Genomic DNA, 25,894 nt, shown 5'->3' on the forward strand with positions numbered 1-25,894 from the left:
TTTGTTTGTTTTACATTTACCAGCTGTTAATTTAATTGATTGCCCATTTGTTTTTTGAGGACTAATGAATTCTCAACAGTCTAAGGTAGAATTCCACAGTTTATGTGACTTAGAAAAAGATCTTTACATTTTGGTTGATGTGTAATTTTACCGTAGACTACTGTATGAGTTTGCTGCTGAAACAAAGAGTTAATCGGAGAGTTCTCAGATACTGCCATGCATCATGCCATTGTGCATGAATAAAAAGTTGGAAACCGCATGAAAGCAGTAGTTGGGTTACCACACAACTGGATATGCTTAAGTCTGAACGCTTCATAACTCTAACTACTGGGGAGTTGCAAACTTATAAATAACCTTGCAATTGGTTAAAACCATATTAAAACCATATGAACAAAGACATAAAGCGTTTGGTTAAGGGGGCTCAGTAAGTGCAGTAATCCTGTTGAAAGTAATCTAACCAGGGCAGATCCATAGCTTAGGAGTCCCTGCAAGTGCAGCAATAGTTAAGGGTATGTCAGAACTTCATATGCAGGAGGGCATAATATCCTACTTAGGTGGAAACATTCACTATCTGTACTGTTTGCTTTTAAAAAATACTTAAAAAATCATACGCTGCTATTTTTAAAGGCAAGCTTCAGTGCACTGAAATCTGTTAACTTAGTTGTATGTGCTGAATGCTCCCAGTAATCAGGGGATTCATCTAAATCCTTATTTGTTTTCAGAGCTCAGGATGGCTACTGCTTGCACTAGCCAGGGACTCTTGGCATTCTGATTCTTAAAATCAGATTTCTAAAACAATTAGTTAAAGAGTGTGTTTAAAATTAGGCAGTTTGGGTTTTATTTATCTAATGAGTTTTGGGCCTTTAGTACTCCAGTTTCAAAATTTTTATCTAAACCCTTTATGTTTGGATTACTTTGCAATTCTCTATTTTGACTTCTGAACCTGTCTTAAAAGAGTCCTATCATGACCATCACTATGAAATTGTGGTCCTGAAGAACTTTGGAGGTTTTTTTTTGCTTGTGATGGGCTTGCATATATGATGCTGTCATGTGGAAGCCAGCCGAGGCTTGTGAGTGAGGGAAAAAAATGTTTTAATTCCCTTTTATCTGCTTTTAATCCCTTCCTTTTCAATCATGCTTTAAGACAGAAGAAAATATTTAATAGGGGACCTGAAGACTTTTCTCTCAATTCATCTCTTCAAGCAGGTTGCTTGTTTTGAGGCACTGTAACCTAATACAAACCTTAGTCAGTGGCAGGGGTGATAGTCTGAGCTGTATGTTCAGCATATCAGGAAGTGTTGGAACAGTTTGCAAACAATACACGGGCCTTCAAAAACCAAACCCAGCAGTAGATAGAGGTGAAAATCCACCAAAATGTCCCTCTTAATTTGGTTCCTGAGATCATTCTCTCACATTGGTAGAAAAACACTGAATTTGTGCATTTCTCTTCCATAAAAAAATTGAAAGGTCAAGTTGTGTCAGTAGCAAAGGAATCAGCACATCCTTTGTCCATGTAGCCTGTAAATCAGTGGTTGGAAATGATACACTTTGTATCTTGCAGTATCTTAAAATACCACCATTTCTACAATAAGTGAACTCACTTTGCTAACTTAATTCATCACATTTATTGGAGCACCTCCCGCTGCTAAGCTGTTGAAAACAAGCTCTGGATATTCACCACAAAGTTCTAGAAAACCAAAGGCCCTTCTGTGGGGTTGCCATGCTTTTAGTTGTAACAATAATGCAACTATTGTGTTTATCTACTTTGCCATCCAAAGAATTCCAGCAGTTGCATGCCTGCACACCAGTAGGATGATTGACATTGTTGTAATAAGGTTAATGTTTAAACTTCCCACCCATAATAACTAAAATATTCAGAGATAAGGCTGAAAGTTAATTTGTAATTATCCCTGCTGTGCCAAGATGTTGCAAAAGATTCTAAGTGGAGGGTAATTTAACTTTTCAGTCTCAGCTGTTATAAAAAAGTAGGAAGAAGAAAGCAAAAAGCTTGGGACATTTGTATGTTGACTTTCCAGGGGGGTAAAAAAAAAAAAAATAATGGTCTTGTGATTCCTCTTATTCCTCTTTATTCAAATTGGGAATAAGTTTCTCTGTGTTTTGTTGAAAATGTGCTTTTGATATTTTGAATATAGTAAGTTGTTTGCCTGTTGTTTACTGTCTATGGTACATGAAGGGAGTAGATAACAGCTAGCAAATAAACTGCTAGAATATTTAGTGCGGAATAATTCAAATTAAATATATTTTATACATAAAGACAACATGTGATAATTATTTGTAGTCATTCTAACTAAACTACTGTCCTCAGAAGAAATAATATCCCTTCAGTCGTATGCTCTGTGGCTTCAGTGAACAACCCATATTAATTCAGTTTCTAGAAACTGGCTCTTTAAATTAATGTTGGTAACTGCTTCCATGCTAGACTGTTGAAATAAAGGGTATTACATCATTGTCCAAACATGTCTACTTAAATAAAAAGTATTTGTTTGCAAAATATATATATATTTTAAATCTTTCACACAACGATCAGCGTGCATGCCATTTTCCATTTCAGTCTAAGCATACATTTCAGATGTGGAAAAAGCAAGCATGTTGAAATAATTTGAGGCATGGGTATAGTCGGATCAGTCTTGGTAATCCAGAAGGGAGGGGTGCCCAGTGTATTATTACATTTCATATATTATTTTTCAAGAGATGGATGCAATCAGTCATCTTCTCGCATATGGTTTGAAAAAAACTTGTCGTGCTGGCAAGTAAACTGTTATTTAAGTACACAATCCACGGTACTACAGAAACAGTTTTGCCAAACTTGTCCAAGTATTCTCACATCCTTAAAGACGGTATAAATATCATTTATAGCAAGCCGTTTACTTCAGACTATATGGAATGCCTTCCTGCTCCCCTGATCTAAGTGTCCCAGTTTGCATTATGGCCTTTATTGCTTCTGTTTGATGGAGTGATCAGTAAAAATTTAATGACACTATAAAATAATAAAAATGTCATTAATTTACCACGGATCTTGGATGCAGTGGTTGTAAAGTTACATTAATAAACAGAATATTTTTTACAACAAAAAGCATTGTTACGTGGGAACGTATAAATAACACACATAAATTTAAGAGCAATTTTACTGTTAGCACACACATTATTATGGAATAGCCAATAAGTGTATAAAACATAGTATATAAAATTTTATGAAAATATACTGTGCACATCAAAAATTCAGCTTTTATCTAAGTGTAGAGAAAAGCCATTATTGTGTGCTTACTGTTTCATTGCTGTTCTTTCACACGATCACAATTTTACATTTGTTTCTAGTCATTTGAAGTTTGCAGCCTTCTCAGAGAAAAAGGCTGCTGCTTCTTTTTCCTTTCCTTCTTGCTTTAGTGAATCGTTCTTCCACCTTCCACACGTGAAGAAAGAATTGATTCTTTCTGCCAGAACATGACGGAAAAGTTGCTAATTTAATGCAAAGCTAAAAATAATGCCAAAGGGATTGAAAGGCTTGCTTGGCGACTCTGGAAATAAGGGATAACTATCTAGCAGTCTATCTGTCATCACTGGGGCTGCTCCATCACTGACTGTGATAATATGTGAATATGATGGATGCCACAGCCTTGTGGCTCATAACATTTAACATTCATCAGCTCTCACTAACGGGGGCTTTATAATTTAAATATCTTTATTTAATATGCAACATCTACCTCATACATCATAATTTCAAAGCACTTAGAGAACCAACAGTCCTGCAAGACAGTTGAGCAGACTTTAATTTTTTTCAATAACTTTTACGTTTTCTGCATGTTTGTGACTGGCAACGCATAAATAAGTGCCTAATCGTATCACAGATGGGAATATTAAGATTTGGCTGTTAAGAAGAATCTTTCCCCTCTTCTTTTGCTCATTTTAGAGACGTGATTATTTTTACTCTATATTCAACATAAACAGAAGCACAAAGGATTTGAATTGTTCTGGGAAGAGCTTTCAGTTTTCCATGTGGACTCCAACTGACTGTGTTGGTCTAGTCGTATGAGAAAAGGTTGTCAGTGCTGTGTCCTTAAACCTTTCTCTAAAATTTTAATGGGAAAACTTAATGTGACTATACAGTGTAAGCTCCATAGCTAGTACAAACAAACAAACCAAAACCATTCAATATAGAAATCCAAAATGCTTTTTCACAGAAGACAAAACACTTGCACTGTCCAGAGCAGTGCACCTTATTACAAACTCACCAAATTTTTCTGTTAATGCAAGGAGGATGGGGGTAGCAATATATCCAGTAGTCAAACTACATGTTTGCAAATATAATGCATGTATCGGTAACATATTTATTAGCATAGCTATTTATAGGCATTCACTTTAAATTAAAGTGTATTTTTAGTTCATATAGGAATACTATGGACAGAATTAATCTTCCTCTCAGTCCTTATTCATACTAGGAAACAGATATGTTTTGAAAGGATTATTAGTTTAAACAACTATTCTCCTTAGGATGAACTCAAGACAGGAGCAAAGACAAATCCCTTAAAAAAGGATCAGAACCTAGTGGGATAAGTTTCCTTTCTAATGATAAATTTCATATGAATTTGTTGTATTTCACGAAAATGTAAAGACTAGATAAAAACCTAATTAATATTGGGGACCATTATTCTATTTTCACATTTCTTCTGAGTTTGTCTAATCCCAAGGCAAATATTTTGTTTTATTTTATTTTTATTTTTTATAATCACTGTGATTATTTTCAATAAAAAGCAAGCAAAAAAATTACTTTAAAAGGCATTTCAAACATTTAAGTAGCTTTGTTACAGCTTTTCATGAATTAGAAGGAGGAGGTTATGAAAGAAATAAAAGTACATCTCCTTTGTTTGACAAGAGCAGGTATTTTTATGGTATAAGTGCTTTCGTTTTACTGTTCCTGAACCTTATTATGCAATTCTCCCTTTTCTCTTTCCATGTCAAAATATTGATATTCTTTCAGAAACATTTTTTTTCTTCCTTTCTTTTTCAACAGAATATTTTCTGGTAAAATCAAAGAGAATGAATGACTAGAAAGATATTTCAAATGTGCATATTGATATGTAGCAGAGTCTGTTGATTTTTATAGCAGAAAGGTATTTCTCCTTCTGAAACACACTTAAAGGCTGTTCTTCCAAGAATACTGCAGGTGCTGTGTTAACATCCTTAAGAAAAAGCTTTTAGTGCAAATGTTTTGGGAGAGACAATATATGTGCCAAAAGCTGTTTTCTTAGTACTGATCTTTGTTTTTATTTCAACTGCAAATCAGCCTTTTGCAATGGAACGCGGAATCCTTGACAAACTTATTTTTTATTCTGTCTACTAGTAAAACAGACCCAATCATGATGATTCAGGTGTATTGTTACATTGCACAACATCTTTCAGTACAATATTAGAACTCAGGTATTACAGTTCCTTTCTGCACTCACATTTCACTTGTAACTCTTTCTTTACTCTGTGAGTTTCTTTGTATGTGTAAGCTCCTTCATCAGCCACAGATTTAATAGAGGAAAATAAGTTATGAAATTAACCAATAATAAAATGCAGAGACATTTTGTTAGATGATTGAAAGATTCTGTGAAACTTCTTTTAGAAATGCAATTAGTACCTAAAATGCCTTAGCTGCATGTTGTAGCATGGTGTCAGATTTTTGTTTTCTTTTTTTCCTCTGCAAATTAAAAGAAAATAATAATAGTCCATGATTGGAGCAATCAAAAAAATGGGGATTCAAAAGAATTTCTGAATTGTTTGGTAACTGGATTTTATTACTGAAATATATTCCTAAAATATAGTGATAACACAAAGAAATATTTGGATGTGCAATAAATGAGAAGTGAAGGCCATCAAGGATGTTTGATTCTTAAGAACGTTTCCAAGCTTCTAACCATCTTGCAAGAGAGAAACTCATAATCTTTTACGTCTAGCATGCACAGCACAGAACTAGGTCATTGAACAATAGACTGAACAGCAATCAGCACTCTACTTCTGCATAATGCATTAAGTATAACATGGAGAAACTGTTCGTAGAGCTGAAAGCTGGTATTTCATGTCTGTAAATTCAAGCTGACATGACATTTAATATTGTTTCATAGTAATGAACAACAAGGTTTCATTCATTCACAAGTACAACATAATGCCAAGTTTAGTCTGAAGAGGTAACAACAAGGCAAGAGGGAAAACATGTTATGTTCCTTCAAATGAGAACGCTAAATTAATGATAACCATTGAATGCTTTGCTACTGATACACAGCACTACAGAGACTGCTATTGTGAGGCAACACTACACTGTCAATTGTAGTGACCTTGTCCAGTAGTTGACTGAAGAACTGGGTTAACACACAAAATACCTTTCAGTTACCAGTTCCAGCATTCCTATGGAGGTCTCCAGCTCTCAAAAGCTTTGTGTTTTTTTCTAGATGTAAGCACTCTTTTTCTTTTCTTTTCTTTCCTTTTTTTTTTTTTTTTTTTTTTTTTTTTATCTCCTTAGGTTCTCTTTCTACCAAAGGTACAATTTAAATTCCTAGACAAAATAATAGTATCAGTTCTGTCATCTATTATTCCTTCTTTCAAATACTTGTCTTTGAAAAACTCTTGCATAAAATTCAGTCTTGTATTTTCTCAGAGGTATGAATGCTAACTTGAATTGGAAAAAAGTGCTTTTTCCATTAAATTAGCAGTATATTTTAATACAAACTCTTCTCTCAACTTCTGAATTTTCATGTCTCCCAAATGTTGATTGTCTTTTCTAGTTTAAGTTAGAAAATAAGTGGAAAGGCAAAGTGAGCAGCATCAGTCGGCGCTGTTCCCTGCCAAGAGTGTTTTGTATTTGCATGTACAATCATTTATGCATTATGGCAGTGCAGATCAAAATAATTTCAAAGCTTCTGTATATGTTTCACATTTAAAAACTGATTTTCATAAATGCAAACATTCAGAATCTGTTAAAAATATAGTCCCTGAGTGAAATTTCTAATCAAATGCATTTGTTATTTATTTGTATTTAGAAAATAAGGCATGTATCAGTGTATACATCCATGTACAGGCTCACAATGAGATATAAAATATTTGGGCATTAAGAGTACTTCTGTTCTTTTCCAGGAAAGAACAAGGTTTGAGAATTTAGGCCCCCAGTTAACAGGGAAACCCAATGAAGATGGAAAACTGGGCCCTGGTGTCATTGATCTTACAAGGCCAGAAGATGCAGAAGGTGAGTTGCAATTTTGACTGTGGGTTATTGACCACTGCATCACAGAATGGTTCTGTATCTGAAATGCTGCTAGTGTCATAGGTGCTGTCTAGCTTATATCCCAGCATAGCATTTTTTGAGCATTTTTGCGAGATTGTAATAACTCCATAGCAAAGGGCAGATACATGAAAAATACTGCATTGCATTTATACTCTAAGCCCTCCTACGACATAGCTGTTTTTTCCCCTAGGAGCTGTCAAATAAGTGTTTACATTTTATGCTACTAATAAAAATGTAGGGAACACTGAGAAAATTATCTCAGAAAGGCAGTATATACATGTATATACTTTCACCAGTTTTTAAGGATTTAGCAGCTTTGGAGAAAGTTAGAGCTCTTTAAGAAGTCTGTCAACCAGTGCACTCACAAACTATTCAAGATATAGCAAGCACACTTTTATGGACAGACAGCTGTCAAGTGAAAATGTAAAAATATTTCACATTTTCTGTATGAATGCCTTATACATGATACAAACCTTCAGTGCATTTGTACTGATTTTAGTGAGAGTTCAGTATATCATGCATTACAGGATCAAGCTACAGATGGAAATCAGTGTTTCTCAAGACTGAGTTTAACCTCTACCTTATCATACACTGCAAGAGAACATATAGGTAGATAGGAACTCTACCAGTGACTGTAGTAAGATTAGTAAGATTAATCTACCATTCAGTTAGCAGAAAATGCAAATTTTCCCCCTGGATTTACCTTTTTTTTTTTTTTCTTTTTTTTTTTTTTTTTTTTTAACTTCACAAATTCTAGTTATGCCACTGTTCTTCAGCAAAAAGGCTAATATATATATATATATATATATATATATTTTTTTTTTTTTTTCTGTTAATATCCAAGCATTTCACAAGTTATCAGTTTGCTTTGTTCTTGGATCAAAAGAACAGGACCAATAAGCTCATGACTGTTGACCAATAGGTCTTTTTTCAAATTATTCTTAAAATACAGAGACAGAATTTGCCTGATTAAGAAACATTAATATTTTCTGTGTAGAGAAGTACTCCTCTGACCACAGATTCTGTTCTGTGTCTCTGTGACCCACAAATAAATGGTTCAGATAAGGCCCCTTCAGTTTGAAGTCTGAAAAGTAGCAATTGTCATTTTATTTTATTTTATTTTATTTTATTTTATTTTATTTTATTTTATTTTATTTTATTTTATTTTATGTACAAGTAGTGCATGATATGTCTGTGATAAAACACCTTAGAGTCCTGATTCTCCTTGCTTGCCAGCTGACATACATTATTTTCAATCAGTTCTTGGGCAAACCTAAAGAGCCTTGGACAAGGACATACACTCAGTGGAGACAGTGCAAGTTCAGATCCAAGATGTTCCTTGGATTCTTGTTCCTGTATTGACTCATCCATACAAAGGAATAGTAAAATTCAGATTTATTTCAGCAGAACATTCCTACTTATCGGCTTAAAATCATGATTAACTTGTCAGGTGGAACTGACACATACCATGAGCACATGCTTACATGCTTTTTGCTTAAACAATTGTTTTAAAGTAATTTTTCATAGTCAAGATTTCTGGTCTCCATAACAGTAAGATGACTAAAGGTCATCAACTATTTATTAAAAATCATATTTGTTAGAAGGCTGTCATTTTGATGAAACATTTCAGATTTTCCCAGTATATATAAATAGATCATTATAAAATCAATAATTTCCAGATTCTCATTTTTAGGGAGCTACTATTTCTGAGTCATTTGCTCGTACCTAATTGGATGTGGTTTAAACAGAAAAGTAATGGACAGAATATAGTTAAGAAATAGCTTTCAGACAGGTGTTTTGCAATGTTCTTTTTCTGGAAAAAGGACTTAGGAGATACATGGGACTTTCAAAAGTACTTATTGACTAATCAGTTATTTATAAACTGCTTTGAGAAGAAATTTCCATCCTGCTTCAACTTCTCATATTTCAACATGTTGAAGAGTATTTTTTTCCTCAGTTAGGATGAAAAGTGACTACAGGATACGTATAGACACGCAGTTACAGATTCCTATGGCATAAAGCTGACTCTCTGGCTTTGACTCATTTCCTTCAATCCAACCTTTCTCTTTCTAGTGTCCTTAATTTAGTATCCTGGTACACCTCGTGGTACTGACAGCCCTTCTTGTTACTGGATAGTGCAGAACGAAGCTTTGACATATGTAGTAACCCAAGCTACAGTGATGTGTGCCAGTTTAAGGACAGTGCTCGTGTCTTTCTAGAGCTGGTGGGGCAGTTTGGGGAATGGTGTGTTGCTGCATGGGAAATCTGAGTTCATGAATGGATTCAGATTTCCATACTTCGTTTAGCAGCCAAGAGATGTCTCTGGAAAAGATGTGTTCGGCGAATACCACTGCTGAGCTGAGAAAAAAACGTTGGCAGAATTTCAAAACTGAGATATTTATTTGACCTTCCAGTTGTAGACAAGGTGAACTCAGATATTAGATAGACATAAAAAAGACCTTCAAAATACCACCTAAGTTTTGCCACTCATCTTTGGCAAGTTAGAGAGGAGATAGCACTTCTAACGTGGCATCTCTTAAGAGTGGAAGTCCATTGGAAAGAGTGCTGCTGAAATGTCAGCAGTTGAATTATGGCCTCTGATGCTTTGTACCGTGCTACAGGTTCTGTTCATTTTCAAAAATATTAATGTTTCTTCCTAATCATTATGAATCTGTTACAGATCTTCACAAAGTCACAAAGTTTTTTGTATGCACTGCCAGTATTTTGTGCTTGTGTACATGTGTCTGTTTAAATGTTGGGTTCCTAAGAAACTTGACAACTTACTCTTCTGCCTCCTCTAGAAGAAGACAACCTTGTTGCACTGTGGCGTGTTGCCAAGGTCACAATCTCAACTGAATGTCAAAGGTTCCTACTAACCATCATCATAACCTTTTAAGACCTGGTGTGTTTCTTCACACACCTTCTTTTCTGTTCTGTCATAGTCACTTTTAATCTTTTTTTTTTTTTTTTTTTTTCCAGTTTTCTTAATATATTTTTCAGTGCACATTGCTGTAGACAACTCTAGATAATACTGACCTGTTTTGTTGTATGCTTTTACACAGTCGTACCGAAAATAAACATTTCTGAAGTAACATTGGTGGCCAACTTTTGACAACACTTTCTTTCTTCATCATCCAGTTCCATGAGGTTCAAGTGCATTTGTGATAGAGTGAGTGTGTGGCTATTAGGCCTATCAGATTATACTCCCATCACCAGAATTTTCAAACTTCAGAATTGTGACATATACTACACTTAGAAAAGATATATTAAATACTTGTAGATGGCTTTTTTTTTTTCTTTACAGTCTTGTTCCAAGGCAAGGAGTCCAAATTTAGTCCTACTGATGGTCATAAACTGTGGGGAAGTGCAATTTGAACAGCATCCTACCCCCTTGCTAATCTATACCAAGGGAGCTCTGATGGAATGCAGTTCCACTCCCTGCCTACCTGCACACCTGCATTTCCAAAGGAAACTAAGTGTGCAGAGGCATGGTACATGTCTGTCTCATCCCAGCATGCAGCTGAGACAGACAAGATCTGGGAAGTGCTCCAGTACCATAGCTTTGATATAGCCTTTAAGCTTCAAGTAATTTGTTACAAGAAATATCAGCAAACTTTTGTGTTTATGGAATGCCTTTGTAATAGTATCTTGCAATGATTTCTCTCTACTCTTTATATCTTATCTATGGTATATGTCAGTGATCTGACTTTGGCAGATTTTCCTAGCTACATTTTCCTTTAATCCTAGGAATGTTTGTGGTATTTGGTTATTGATCAGAAGCTGAAGCTACATGCGTAATTTTTAAGTTGTGAATTAGAAGACAGGTCTTAAAATTCCCTACATTTGGCTTTATGCAATTATGAGACATAAATATGAAAGGATACAGCAGAATGACCTTTAGGACTTAGACTTGTCCCTGCTCAGTTTGTGAAACTTTCTTTAGACTAATAGTAACCAGGTGTCCTTACAGAGATGAATTAGCATATAAAGTTGTATTCTAAGCTTGTGTTACTCACAGTGACCTAACTCTCATCTGAATGGAGGCCTGAGAATCATCTGTAAGAGTTTTATATTAAACATGATATAAACCAACATCTCTACTACTTTCTTAGCCACCAGTCGGGTTGGGCTAACTATATTAAAAACCATGCTCAGACTGTATTCAAAAACATTGCCATTGGCTGTGACACTATTTGATGAATAATCCCCAGCTGTTACAGCTGTATCATTACCTGGAAATCTGAGTTGTCCTGTTAAAATGTGTGATTCAATTGTAGCTGGCAAAATTAAAAAGCATGTTTTGAGAGCCTCATAAATACTCAGCAACTGGTATGCAAAATTACAAGAAACAGCCAATTATAGAACTAAGCAAGATTTTTTTCTCCCAACTTCATCATTTTAAATGAAACATCATTCTTTCTGTAGGCTGCTTCATAACTTTGAGAATTTGAGATTGTCAGTATTGAAGAATTGCTATCTACCATGGACACACCAAGACAGCTTTGAATCTGTCTTTAGCTAAAACTCCTCTATGAGTGTGACTGACACATATTAACTGACCAGTGTGGTAGAATATAGTCAGGAGTTGTTGGTGAGCCCTTGCTAAATTCTAGGTGGAGGAACCTAAACTATTTACTTGTTTTATTTGAGAAGATTGGATGATCTAAATACCTTTTATTGGTTCTAGTTCTGAAACAGAAACTCCTTCCATAGATACACAGCTTTAGTGATAGTGCTGCTTCTTTTGAATCACATACTACTTGTGCTTGTAGAAAATGTACACTATGTTTATAGATTTTTCTCTTTTTTGTACTTATGGTCCAATGCTATGGGAAATCTGTAGGAAGTATGTTAAGATTTTGCTTTGTATTAGATAGTAATCTGCAGAATAGACCTAATGTTCCTGCTGACAATTACTGATTTTACCGTAGCTCAGGTTGCAGTAGGGTTTCCTTCAGCAATTGTAGGGATTCATATTCCATCAAGACCTGATCATAATTCCTGCCAAAGAATTGGATCTGTTAATATATGGTTCTCTTGATTGTATCCTGAACAACATCTGAATGTTATTGTTTTGCCACTGTCTCACTATGTGATTTTGTAAAAGAGAAGTTCTCTGTCCCATTTTCCAATGTGAAAAATCAGTTGCATTGTAAAGGTAAATTCAGTTTTAAAAAGCAACTGGAAATAGATGAAAATGCCATATTAGCTCTAACATTTAGTTCCAAGTTCAGTGTTCATTTGTGTTAATACATTAGAGTCAGGGGCTTGCGAGTTAAATATTTGGCCTCGGAGTTTGCCATATGGGACAATGCACACAAAGCCCTTTTCTTCTGAGTCCTGTTTTAATGTTTTCATTTGTTCTATTTCTTATGCAGTAGTCTTCCTGATTCTGTAAATTTTGTTTAGCACTTGCTGCTTCTTTCTTTGAAACAAATCTGTCAGAGTATGTTAAGTACGGTCCATAGTTGTGAGGGATAGATCCATCCCTGCTCATTGAGATAAAAGAATTTTAAAAATAGCTGTTTATATTCTTTATCTATGTACTTACTTCATCCTTTAGATTATTACTTTTCAAAAACTCCCAGAGGATCAGCTTTGCTACGAACATAGATGTTGAGTCAGTCATTAAGATGTATCATGGAGTCCCCAGTCTGGGCTTGGTACCAGCCCATCTTCTAGTCCAATTAATCGACTTAGTGCCTGTGTCCTCATTAGTGCCTCTGTCTTCCCTTTCACTGCCTGCCATCTCTTACTTTAATTTGTAAGTTCCTTGGTATAAGATTGTGTTTTTCTATATTCTCACTGTTTGAGGTGATTTAGCTTTAAGCCTTATCTGTTTGATCGTGGTATCTTTGACCATTCATCAGGTAGACTGAATGCAAGCCAAATGGGGACTGTGTACTGCATAACCATCGGTAATAGGCTACCTGCAGTAGTAAGCCCTAGCTTGATATCACTAATTCTAGTTCAAATATACTCGGATTTTGTTCTGAACCTAATTTTGGACCTGAACCCAAGCTCACCTTTGTTTTTAAATGAACATATTTCTATTAAATAATAAGCATAGGAATCTGGTTCTGCAGCATTTCAGACAGTGTATTTGCTGTCCAGCATACAAAGTCAATGAATTGTTCAGGATTTGCAGCAATTACAGCAGTCACTCTTTTTATGTCCATCTCATTCAGATTTGAGTTGGATAGCCACATTGCAAGGCATTTTGTAGCACAGCAAGAGATTATGCCTCCCCCAAAGCAAGGGAAATTGAATGGCGGAGAAAGAAAGAAGCAGTGTTAGGAATCCTCACAGATTTTACCCACTTCCAGAATACAGTGAGCAGATGAGTGGTTGCAGTGGCAGAAGCAGCAGTGAACATGGAATCAATGAGGTATATGTGAAGGAGAGGAGTGAGCTAACTGGGGGAACACAAGGAGTCTTTGCAATGTAGAAGAGATTGCCTTGGCCTTATGAGAAAAACATGAGAAAGGGACCAATAAAAGGACTACAACGGTGATACCTAAGGGTGAGGAGAAACTGCCACTTTGTACAGCTCCAAATTTCTGACCATCTGTCAAACTTCATTTCTGATATCCCAGCACTAGAGCAGACATTGTGACAGGTGTCTGGATTTTGCAAATCTCTTCAGTAAAAAACAAAACAAAACATCAATCCTTTCTTAGAGGAACATCTTGACCAAATGCTCCAAGCTTCAACATGCTCATATATACCCGACAGTAAATAAATGCTAAATGTTTATACAGAAGGGTGAGACAGGTCCTTCTTAACTCCAGAGAAGGTCGACTTTGATCGGCTGAAGAGGTAGGTGAAAGGGAACCATATTTTTGCAGGCAGATCAATCCTGGCAGGCTGCCAACACAGTCCAAGCCTGTGAGGTAACTTGTTTAACACCCCCCTATGCAGAGGTGTAAACAGAAGGTAGTACACGCGTGACAAAGCATCGCCTACTTTTGTGACAGTGCCTCATAAATACTGGAGGAAAGAATGCCTCTCCTCGCCAGTATTTGTCGCACATAAATATTTGTAATAGTTGCTATGGCAGTTGAGAAGGGAAAGATGAAAATCAGAAAACAGTGAAAGCTGTCTGAAAATAAAGAAGCGTTTCCAGAGAGAATGCAGTAAGCTCAAGCAGTGGAATTTTTATCCCCCCCCCCCCCCCCCTATTCTTGTTATAGGTCTTAAAAACAAAATCTCATAAGTTTATCTTTATTATTTAAAGATAAAATAACTTCTTAACATCTTGGTTAATTAGAACAGATGCGAAAAGGTGGCTTTCATTAAATGCGGTTGCCATTTTTAACACATATGAAGCTATTTGATTATGCCTGAAACTTCAGTGATACGCTCAAATTTTTCAGAATAACGCATAACAGATCATGAATCTGTGATAAAGTACTTAGGCACAGTAATTCAGTTGTGTTGGATGAGATTCAGTGCCTCAGTCCTGGAGTAACTCAGTGTCTGCAGATGGGATAGGAATAAGCCCTTCTGTCGTTAAGAACCATCCCATCACTTTTCTGATGGTAACCACTTTATGAATCTTCTTGTTGCCAGCATCCCTGTAATATTTTACAGAGGGAACTCCCACTTTGAGTACTGAAAAATCTGAGCTGAGGGCTGAGGGTGTGTGGACTGATTTTCCCATTGCATTGAAACCTACTCCTCTCAAGATACTAATATTAAACATATAGTATGCTTCTCACTTTCAGCATAATAAATCTGGATGTCTTCCACAAGTATTACCTTTTGATTTTCAACTGTCTGAGGTATTTTTTTCCTACTGCTAAATACCAGGCTTTCTCGTTTGCTGTTTCTATGTTACAGTGATTGATTCTTTAGAATAGCACCTTTATTTTTAAAATTGTAGCTAGAATTTCTAATGTACAATCACTGTTACAATGCCCAGAGTTTTGTTCAGGGGTGCCCATTAGCACAGTTACACTTAAGGGCTTGTCACAGTTTCCATGATATAGTAAAACATTGTTTTCAGGAATTTAGAACAAGGCTGTAAAAAGTAACTGTGGGCTGCAGTTTTACACAAGAAAATCTTCGCCCATGAGAAAATTACTGTCACAAATCCTGAAAGCATCAGTCAGTTTGCTTAGCTATTTTTAAGTGGAGTAAGTGAAAAATTCAATATATTAGCTCGGTGGTTTAAAACATTTTTTTCACACTCTGGAGTTCATGTACAGCTACCATAGATGTCAAAAAACCCATGGTACTGATGCTTAGCTCTGTACACATCTTTGTCTAGCTCCAATATTGCCAAAGGACATCAAAGCTGCTTAAAATAATGTGAAATTTTCAGGTACAAGTGAATTGTCAGTTGATGGAGAAAGGCACCATCATGCTGCATGGAGGAGGGAGGAATCTTGCACTTTTTTATACCTTCTTGAGCACTAGGAGCAGGACAGAAATATGAATATATTAAGAAAAGAGCATTGTGTATTCAGGATAAGCATGAGCAATGGATAGAGCTTCCAGACAAGCAGTCTTCTTTGTACAACTGTCTATTTTTCTAAATTTACACCATGTACCATTTTCTCCTCCAGGAACCTCAGTATCTCAGCAATTGACAAGTGTTTAAGAGCATCTGCTTTTCTTCCACATAGATATGCCAAGTATCCAAGCAAGCCTTTAGCGCAGAAGTTAGTAACAAGAGGAAAATATTTTCTTCATTTGTATTTTGATTTAATTTTAGGGAATCAGTGGTCCAAAATGTGTCTGGGGTGGGCATTACAGTACCTTCACAGCTTTTGCAAATATTCAATTATCTTTTCAATTGGGCAGATAATAGTTTCACAGGAAGCACAGCTTCCTGTGAGGATTTTTCACATAAGTGCCTATTTCATGGCAAATCCCTCTTTTCATGGCAAATCCCTCTTTTTTCTTTTTTTTTTTTTTTTTTTTAATTCCAAATCAGATAATCGTGGCAACATATTTGGTCATGCCATTGCCTTATTTGTAAAAGTGTCTTCCTGGCTTCACTTACAAATCCAAAATATGCAGGTGCAGCATATTTGAAAAATTAGCCTTAAGAGTTTTTCCTAACATTTATTATTACTCATGAACTTAGCACTCCTGTTATCATGCTGGTTTTGTTTCTCTCCCTTCATGATGTATTATTTACTAATTATTAATTTTTGTAATATCAGCACCCCATATGAAAGGCAAGAAGAACTGGCATATACATACCCTAGCCCTAGGTCCTTGCAATCTAATTACTGACATGATATGGCAAGTGAGAACAGTAAACACTGGGTGGAAGGGAATTAGTTATACTGATATAAAGAATGATGTTGCATGTGCTAGAAGGTGCCAAAGTCAATTGCAGATTTAACCCAGGAAATGGGTCACTAATGGAGTGATTTTAACACATTAAAACCTTTTGCAAGTTTTTTTTTCTGAACTTCATTAATATCACAGATTTTGAGGGAGGTGGCTTTGTAAAGCTCTCTCCCATTGCTAAACGTAGTTCCCTTTAAAAATCACATTCAATTTAATCTTTTAAAATTCATTGTTTTGATACATTGGAGCAAGCGAAGTTGTTCATTAATAGTGTTCAGCCACACCTTGAACAATGCATCCATCAAATATGAAGTCAGGCTGCCTTTTCCTCTGTGATGAATTCCTGTCTGTCATTTCTCCATCTTAAAACAAAACAAAGCATTGACTGAAATCTGAATGGATCATGTCCTGTGGCCCTTGTTCGGGCAGGATTTCTAAAAAACTGTTAGGGATGACTGAAGATTGCAGAGTTAATCCCTGCATTTTAAAATCAATATCATGTTTTCTAGATGTTCTGGGTGACACTGTGATGTCAGGAGAAGTTTGAAATTATGTGGGTTAACACTTGCACTGGCAATCAATCTGTTACTGTTACGAAAACATGTTCCTGTTAAATAGATTATTGCATTCCTTTTTCTATTGTTTTGACTTGGAAGATGATTAATATAGTAACAACAATTTCAGAAAGCAGCAGGTTTTCTTCTGGGAAAACAAAACAAAAAAATTTGTAGTATCAATAGATCTTATCAGATACCCGATAATAACTCTTAGCAATATTTCTCACGGGCTGGAGTATTTTGTCCATGTTTTTTGTTACTACGGGCCTTTGCTTTCCTCACTGGAGTATAAAATGAAATATCAAAGGGAAACAGCAATAGTGTTTGTGGGGATGTAGATCGTAGTCAGACCTGATGACTGGCAGTCCAGTACTTCTGGTGTCATTACTTAGACTGAATAACCTTGAACTTAAATGTGTTTCACATTTTCTCTGTCGATAATATCTATGTCAGAAGGGGGTTGTTAGTGTTTAATTAATTATCTGTGAAGGGTCTTGAAGTCTGCAAGTGGCACATGATTGAAAAATCTTACAACACTTACATTCATCCCCAAATTTATAGTAGAGACTGCTTCTTTATGCCAATTTCTATCTAGATGTTTTGTGGATCTCCAGAGAATAACTTCTCAAGCTCTTGTGTTACAGCACAAGTGGGGCTATGCTGGCCTTTGAGGGCTTAAGTCAGACCTTAAGCATTAACTAATTCAGTTAATATTCCATGGAATTTATAATTTCATTATTTTAGCTGTACTCTGTGCCCAATTTCTGTAAGGGTTAATTTTGCCATAAAATGTGGTCAAGAAATCTAAACTGTTTGTGTAAGTCATCAAGAAAATAGTTGCATTTAGCGGTTTTGATTCATTTAAATAATGTAGATTTGGGCATGGCTGGCTGTGGAGCATGGATGTGATAACATCTTATTTAGAAATATTGTTTCAGCCTTTAATATGACCCAACTAACAGTTGAGCTTTGAACACCGGTGAGTAAACTGCTACCAGTGACAGAGCTGAGAACAGTTGATTTGGTTTTACACACAGAATATACTTCACTATTAATTTTAGCTCCTGTCTTTCAAATGGGGGAAAACATATATACAGGTTGTGAGGATGGCTGTGAAAACTGGGGCTGTGTTTTATTCAAGATTAAGAATTTTGCTTGCATATGTAAAACAAATGTACTAAAATAGTAAACTCACTGCCACCAAAACTGAAAACAAGGCACTTCGGAAAATATATGCTGATATATAACTGGGTAGAATTTCCTTCATTTTGCAAAGCCACGAGCCACATGCATCAGCTCACCGCAAAGTCATTAGGTCTTTTTAAACTCAGATGAAAAACATTAACAAATACCACAAAAGGCTTTAGTATGGCCCCTTTGTTCATTCACATATGGCAGTTTATAACTCCTGCACCACTTGGGTCGTGTGTTTGTTTAAGCTGCCTCCATCAGGCCAGCCCTGAAAGAACAAAAGACATCTTGAGCGATCCTAAGCAGGAAATGGGCTAATCTAAACATGGCTTGTGACACTATAAGTAGAATAGAAAGGGGAGGGATTGATTAGTCATTAATGTCCAATTGACTCCATATGGATGTTGCAATAATAAGGCCTTTTTCAGTGCAGTAGCGGAGTTATTGAATTAGAGGTTTATGTTTCCTCAGAGCTGACCTTAGGGAATTCCCTCTTGGTTCTTCTCGCTGATGTTTTAAAGAGAATGGAGTCTCTTAACAGAAAAAATAGAAGCCTTATCATAACTAAGTATTGCACGAATATAGCTAACCTCTGCTACAGTATATTCCCAACTCTTAGTATTCACTTAGCACATTTTAGAACCTTTACAGGTGAAATATTTTTCAGCCCATTTAAATATTACACTATTTAATGAATCACTCGTGTATTTCTCAGTTCTCATCCCCTTTTTGTTCACTGACATGCAGCCTGTAAGATCTGTTGGGCCCTCAAATCCCAGCAGAATAATATTTGTTTAGCATTTGGAATGAAACCAGCTTGATGAACAGACACTTCCCTGCAGAGTATTTGTGTCTGTGTGACTACAGCATCCCTGTCAGGTAGCTAGTCATGTTTCCAAGTAGGTGTTAGTTTTGCACAGTGATAACAAGACATGCCTGTACTGACAATAGTTAAGAGATGCCCATTTATTTTGCCTCTCTTGAAGGCTGGTGATAAAGAATGAGAAAGTCTTCTGAATATGGGTGAGGGTAAAACAAAAATGGGGAAGTAAGAGGCAGGCAAGGGACAAAACAAAGATAAGTGTTATACTAACCCTGCTACAAATCTCTTAGGTTAAAGTGAAGTAGTCATTTGTCTAATCTTCTCAAAAGTTAAATATCAAACTTAATAGCTCAAAAATAGATAAATAATTACTCTGGTATTCTGAATCTTCCAAAGCTTTTCTTTGTTATATTATTCTTTCCAAATTTGCATTTTTCTATTTCATTTAAAATATTGCTGTAGCTTTCATGAAGGCTGCATTTGTCTGTCCATGTGTTAAGGTCAGGAAGGGGGACTGCCAACCCATGTTTTCATGCTTCCTGCTCTTATTGCATTTCCCTGTTTGTGAGTAACCCATCTCTAGTAGCAAAAGTGACTCCTAATTGCTTGTTCATTAGGTTTTGATCTCTGCAATGCAAGCTGCTAGCACTGCTAGTTTTATTACCGTATTCAGGGCCAGATATTCTGGAGATCATGATCAGTTCTTTCCAAAGTAGACAAAAATATCATCTCAGTCTAATGAATAACTGATGATATGAGCACTGCTGCTAACCAGTCACTTTGACACTAGAAGCCTAAAAAGATTGTCTTTATTTCTATATATTCTATCTTGGTATATGTCTATGGAAGATGGTACGCAGTGTATTCTCTAGAGTAGCCAGAGATTCGGTATGTGAGGGGATTCAAAGGAAATGTGTTACTTCAAACATGAATCAGTGGCCAGAGTGGGAAGAGTAATTAAGGAATAACAGAGGGACTGATAAAAATCTCTTTCTTTTTGCTGTCACTTCTTTTCTCATTCTTTCTTCATCTTTTTCTCAACCTTTTATGCTCCTCTGTGTCATGGATATTATTATCTGCACTCTGTTAACTTGTAAAGGCTGAATCTGATGTTTTGTTGTGGTAAATGATGTATAAAACGGAGAGTAAAATCCTGTTCTATTAAAGACAGTAGGATAAACCTTCATGTGGCCAAGATGAAACCTTCATGTGGCCATGTTCAGCGAACATGGTAGGAGATGGTGCCTGTCCTAAAATGCGTGTCATTGTAAAAGGTGAGAAACTTAGATAAATGCAGGAATAAATAAATAAATAATGTAACAATTGTTACTGTACATTTCTTAACATTTCATTCATGTGAAAACGTTTATCTTTTTCTTGTGGATTATCAGATATTTTTCTGTTTCTGTAGCCCAGGAATTCCTCTTGCCTATGCGTTAGAGAACAGTCAGTCTCTTTTGGAAGAAAAACATTGTTTGAAATTATTTTAACGAGGCTGTAACATTTTTAGATTCATTCTGTGCTGTTCTTTGACCCAGTGTTGTCCCTAGTCTGGAATCGTGTTCCCACAGGGCAGTTGATTGCCATATATCCACAAAAAGTGATAATTCTCCTCAAACTGTTTTTAGCTTTAAATCATTAAAGTTCTGACAAGTTGAGTAAATGCAAAGGAGCTAGGAAGTGAGGCAGTCTACACCCTCAGAAGCTAGAAGTGTCACTTTGAGGATAGCCCAAGCCTTTAGGCCAAAGTTAGATTTCTTTGCCAACTAAGCCATTAGGGCAGCCAAGGCGTACTGCTTTTGCAACAAGTTTGAATCCTGACCAAAATCCTGAGTCTGAAAACCAAACACTCCTTCCACAACTGCAGTATGAACAGAGCATTAGTTTCCATAGAGAGGTGATTACCACTGTTCTCCTCTCTTTTCACCCTTCATCAGTAGTATGCTTTTTGTTTTATCTATTATCTGGGGATTGTTCTTTATTAGATTTTCTGAAAACATTTTCAGAAAGAACAGATGTGAAACACCTAGTTTCTTGCAGTTGTATATGTCTGTTCTTCAAAAATTCCAGGCATCTGTGTCTCTGTCAGTACTATAACTATCACAATAAGAAAAAATCCTTACTTTGTAAAACCTGTTGAAATTGTTTATATAGGACGTGGTACTGTTTAAATATCTGAATGACAGGATGAAGTACTTAGGAACAGCCATGCAGTTTGAAAGCTTGTTCTTATGTGTTTCAACTTGCAAGAGCTCACTGAGCATATGTGCTTTTTATATCATTAGTGTTTCATTTCTGAGCTTAGAAGATACTGAGAATTTCTGGCTCCCCACGTAGAATCAAATGCTAACAAAAGTATTTTCTTATAATGCTTTGTATGCTGAATATAATTCTGTAGCTTTGAGATAGTTACAAGAACACGGAGATTATATTACTTTAGTTATTTGCAGAAATTCATTTTGCAGATGCTTTTGTGATGGCCTATGGGTCAACTTGCAAATATTCCCCCAGAGATCAAGCACAAAGAACATCAACTCATTGGCTGCTTTTTCAAATCCTTCAAGTATGGGCTTGCTTAAAGCAGATGCAGCCAAAGCTTCTTGGCCTTCTTGGGATGTTTGTAATTTATTACTTTAAGAATTGTTTTCTAACATAACCTTTCTCTGAAAATAGACTGCTTATATTTTTTTTCCCCCTTTCTAAATTATATCCAGTTTAACAATCCTGCCTATAATCTTGATACCAGTAAAAGTAGTCTTTGCCTGCCAAAACTGTTTGAAAGGGCTAAGGACAAACTCCTTAGCCATAGTGAATAAGTACCTTTCTGAAAGTAAGAGATCATCATACAGGTTCAAGTATGTATTATTTTCTTTTCCGTGAGTAGAATAGCTGAATGTTTTCATCAAAAATATTATTCTTTTTTATGTTTTTAATTTGTTACCGACATTAATATTTTCACATACTAGTTAGAAATTTTGTGATATTCTTTGAAAAGATGGAATAACCATTATGTGCTACATTTTATCTTTCTCAAATTATGTAGCCATGTGTCTCAATAAATGTTTCAGTGCTGATTTACATGTTTATAATTTATTGTAGTTTCACAATAAGTATATCGTCTCTTAAAAGATGGTAGCTTTGATGTGCATGTTGCAAGCCTTCTGACAGCAATGAACAAAGCCTCATTAACCATACACACCCTAGGTACTGGTCCTACATGCAGATCTGAATCTTATGTCACTCAGCAAAACTACTATTCCTTTCTGCAGTAAAAACCTGACTGCACTTGCAGTCTCCTGTAAGCACCAAACACCTGTTGCATGGTACTTTTCCTAAAATAGTATTGAAATAGTTTTGCATCTTCCATTTGCCACAAACCTTCCTTCTTTTACATGCATGCATGTTAGTATACAAATTGCCAAATTGGTGTCAGTTGTAAAGTAATGGCATTCGAGGCATCATAAATTACCGTAGTGATCCTCAGGAGAAGACACTGCTGTATACGAATGAGTGTTTTGCTCTCAGGGTAATGTATGTCTTCATCTGGCCCAGTAGTCAGCATATTGCCCTGTGTTGATGGATATAGTCAGCTTGAAACTGCACTACATTTCACTGCACAATAAACATGCCTGTCAACACCATATAAAGCAAAATGAATTTATCCTGTATGGTCAGTGCATTTTAAATGAAATTAATGTACTGTGGACCTGGTGGCAAAAAGGTAATGTATTAGTTATGCATCCTTTATTTTAGAACTTTTTTCATGTAAATGTATTTCCTATACAGAATGTTTGAAATGGTGTATCTAATAAGGTAAAGTATTTCCATAGTAAATTAGGAAGCTGAGTTTTTGTACAATTAAAAACTTCAGAGTCAGTCACTGAAATTAGTAGATCTCCCGTGTGATCTCCAGACTTTTTTTGGTGAATGTGAAGTGTGGTGGTTTTACCGTACTGGGCAGCTAAACCCCACAACCGCTCTCTCACTCCCCCTCCTTTAGATGAGGAGGGGGAGAAGTAAAGCGAAGAACAACTCACGGGTTGAGATAAGGATAATTTAATTAAAGGGAAATAATTATAATAGTTAAATAAAGACTACCATGAACTAACAATTTAACTAAGGAGAAAATAAAAAGGGAAAGGGGAAAGGGAGGGGAAAAAAAAGGAAAATAAAAAGAAGGGAGGAAAACAAACAAACAAAATAAATGAAGGCTATATGGAAGTGCAGAGGAAAGAAATTACTCTCTACTTCCCACAAATGAGCGATGATTGACCACGTCCTTGAAGCAAGGCCTCAACGCACGCAGCCGGTGTTCGAGAGGAGGACCGACGTCTTCCAAACGAGAGCCCACCCCTCCCCTCTTCTTCCTGTTTCCACCTTTTATTGCTGAGTGTGACATCACATGGTATGGAATATCCCTTTGATTGGTTTAGGCCAGCTGCCCTAGTGATGTTTCTCTCCTCACCTTTTGCCCACCCCCTAGGAGGGTTAGAGAAAGGCCTAATACTGTGCCACTGCTGCTCAGCAGCAGACACAACACTGGTGTGATAACACTGCTGTTCCAGCTACAAGTACAGAGTACGGCACTGTATGGGCTGCTGCCGGGAAAGTTAACATTCCAGCCAGACCCAATACAACCTCCACCCCTTATTCCATAACATTTGTGTCACACTCAGATCCCCATACTTTAGCATACAAGCATCCTCATCATTATTCCTTGTCCTTTAACAGGACAAGGATTTAATAGGACAAGATTAATAGGCAGGTGTATCTTCTCATTCCATAGGTCTTTCTTGGAAAACGTTCATAAGAACTGTTGATGATTAGGTCTTCATCTGCCAAAGTGGCCACTCAAGGCAGGTGGAGTTGGATGTCTGGACGCGAGCACCAGCTTAGCTCAAGTTCTTGTTGCACTGCCCGGCTCCTTGCAACGTTGACCTGTCGTTGATCCTACAGCATCTTCCTACAACATATAACTTAGATTACAGATTAGTTTTCTCTCAGTGTCAAATCTCCTTGAGGCACACACTTGATATCCCCATTCCTTTGCATGACCCACCAGGTATACCCTGGTCCTTGGGCGAAGACAATCCCACGAGTGGGTTTGCCTTTTCCCGAGGCAGGAGCAACCCACACTGCCTTCCCCATCCACCTTCCTACATGCACTACGGGAACTTTAGCTCCTTTCACAGTGTGTAGGGGTTTTGTTTCGGCAGGACCAGCACGGCTGTCAGACCCCCTATTGTTAACTAGCCAAGTGGCTTCTGGTAGATTTGTGTCCCATTGTTTCCATGTCCCAGCACCTAATGCTCGTAACATAGTCTTTAACAGTCCATTGTACCTCTCAACCTTCCCAGAGGCTTGTGGGTGATAAGGGATGTGGTATACCCACTCAATACCATGCCTCTTTGCCCAGGAGGTAACAAGATTGTTTCGGAAATGAGTCCCATTGTCAGACTCAATTCTCTCTGGTGTACCATGACGCCACAATACTTGTCTTTCCAGGCCCAAGATAGTATTTCGGGCCGTGGCATGGTTTACAGGGTATGTTTCCAACCACCCAGTAGTTGCTTCTACCATGGTAAGTATGTACCGTTTGCCTTGGCGGGTTTTTGGAAGTGGTCCAATATAGTCAATTTGCCAGGCCTCACCATATTGAAACCCTAGCCATCTCCCCCTGTTCCAGGGAGATTTTACCTTCATGGCTTTCTTGATTGCAGCACAGGTCTCACACTCATGGGTAACCTGTGTGATGGCTTCAATGGTCAAGTCCACCCCTCGATCACGAGCCCATCTGTAAGTGGCATCCCTCCCCAGATGTCCTGATGTTTCATGGGCCCATCGAGCTACAAACAGCTCACCCTTACGTTCCCAGTCTAGGTCCACCTGAGCCACTTCAATTTTCGAAGCTCGATCCACTTCTTCGTTGTTCCGATGTTCTACAGTAGCGCGACTCTTGGGCATGTGGGCATCTACATGACGTACTTTAACATCCAGGTTTCCTACCCGGGCAGCAATATCTTGCCACAGGGTAGCAGCCCAGATAGGTTTACCTCTGCGCTGCCAGTTGCTCTCTTTCCATTGCTGCAGCCACCCCCACAGAGCATTTGCCACCATCCATGAGTCAGTATAAAGATACAATACTGGCCAATTTTCTCTTTCGGCGATATCTAGGGCTAGTTGTATGGCTTTTACTTCTGCATACTGACTCGACTCACCTTCCCCTTCCATGGCCTCCGCAACTCGTCGTATGGGATTCCACACAGCAGCTTTCCATTTCCGATGACTCCCTATCACACGGCAGGATCCGTCAGTAAACAACGCATACTGCTTTCTGTCCTCTGGCAACTCATTGTATGGTGGTGCCTCTTCAGCACGGGTTACCTCTTCTGTTGGTACTCCGAAATCTCTACCTTCCGGCCAGTCCATAATCTCTTCCAGGATTCCTGGGCGATTGGGTTTTCCCATTCGAGCCCGCTGTGTAATTAGTGCTATCCACTTACTCCATGTAGCATCAGTTGCATGGTGTGTAGTGGGAATTTTCTCTTTGAACATCCAATGTAACACAGGTAACCGTGGTGCCAAGAGGAGCTGTGCCTCTGTACCCACAACTTCTGAAGCAGCTCGAACACCCTCATATGCTGTAAGTATTTCTTTTTCAGTTGGGGTGTAATTGGCTTCTGATCCTCGATAGCCCCGACTCCAGAAGCCCAGAGGTCGGCCTCGAGTTTCTTCTGG

At 37.1% G+C, this 25,894-nt stretch overlaps 1 protein-coding gene across 22 annotated transcripts in view; it reads left to right on the plus strand.

Annotated features, from left to right (window-relative positions):
- Positions 1-25,894, plus strand: part of SOX6 (SRY-box transcription factor 6) — a 380,857-nt gene that overhangs the window by 338,541 nt on the left and 16,422 nt on the right. For all 22 annotated transcript variants that reach the window (XM_072039305.1, XM_072039316.1, XM_021273352.4 and 19 more), the window contains one exon: positions 7,132-7,240. In XM_072039305.1, the coding sequence (XP_071895406.1) occupies positions 7,132-7,240 (109 nt within the window). The remainder of the gene's footprint in view (positions 1-7,131; positions 7,241-25,894) is intronic.

The sequence above is a fragment of the Anas platyrhynchos genome, chromosome 5, assembly GCF_047663525.1.
Source record: "Anas platyrhynchos isolate ZD024472 breed Pekin duck chromosome 5, IASCAAS_PekinDuck_T2T, whole genome shotgun sequence".
In the NCBI taxonomy this organism is placed as follows: Eukaryota; Metazoa; Chordata; class Aves; order Anseriformes; family Anatidae; genus Anas; species Anas platyrhynchos.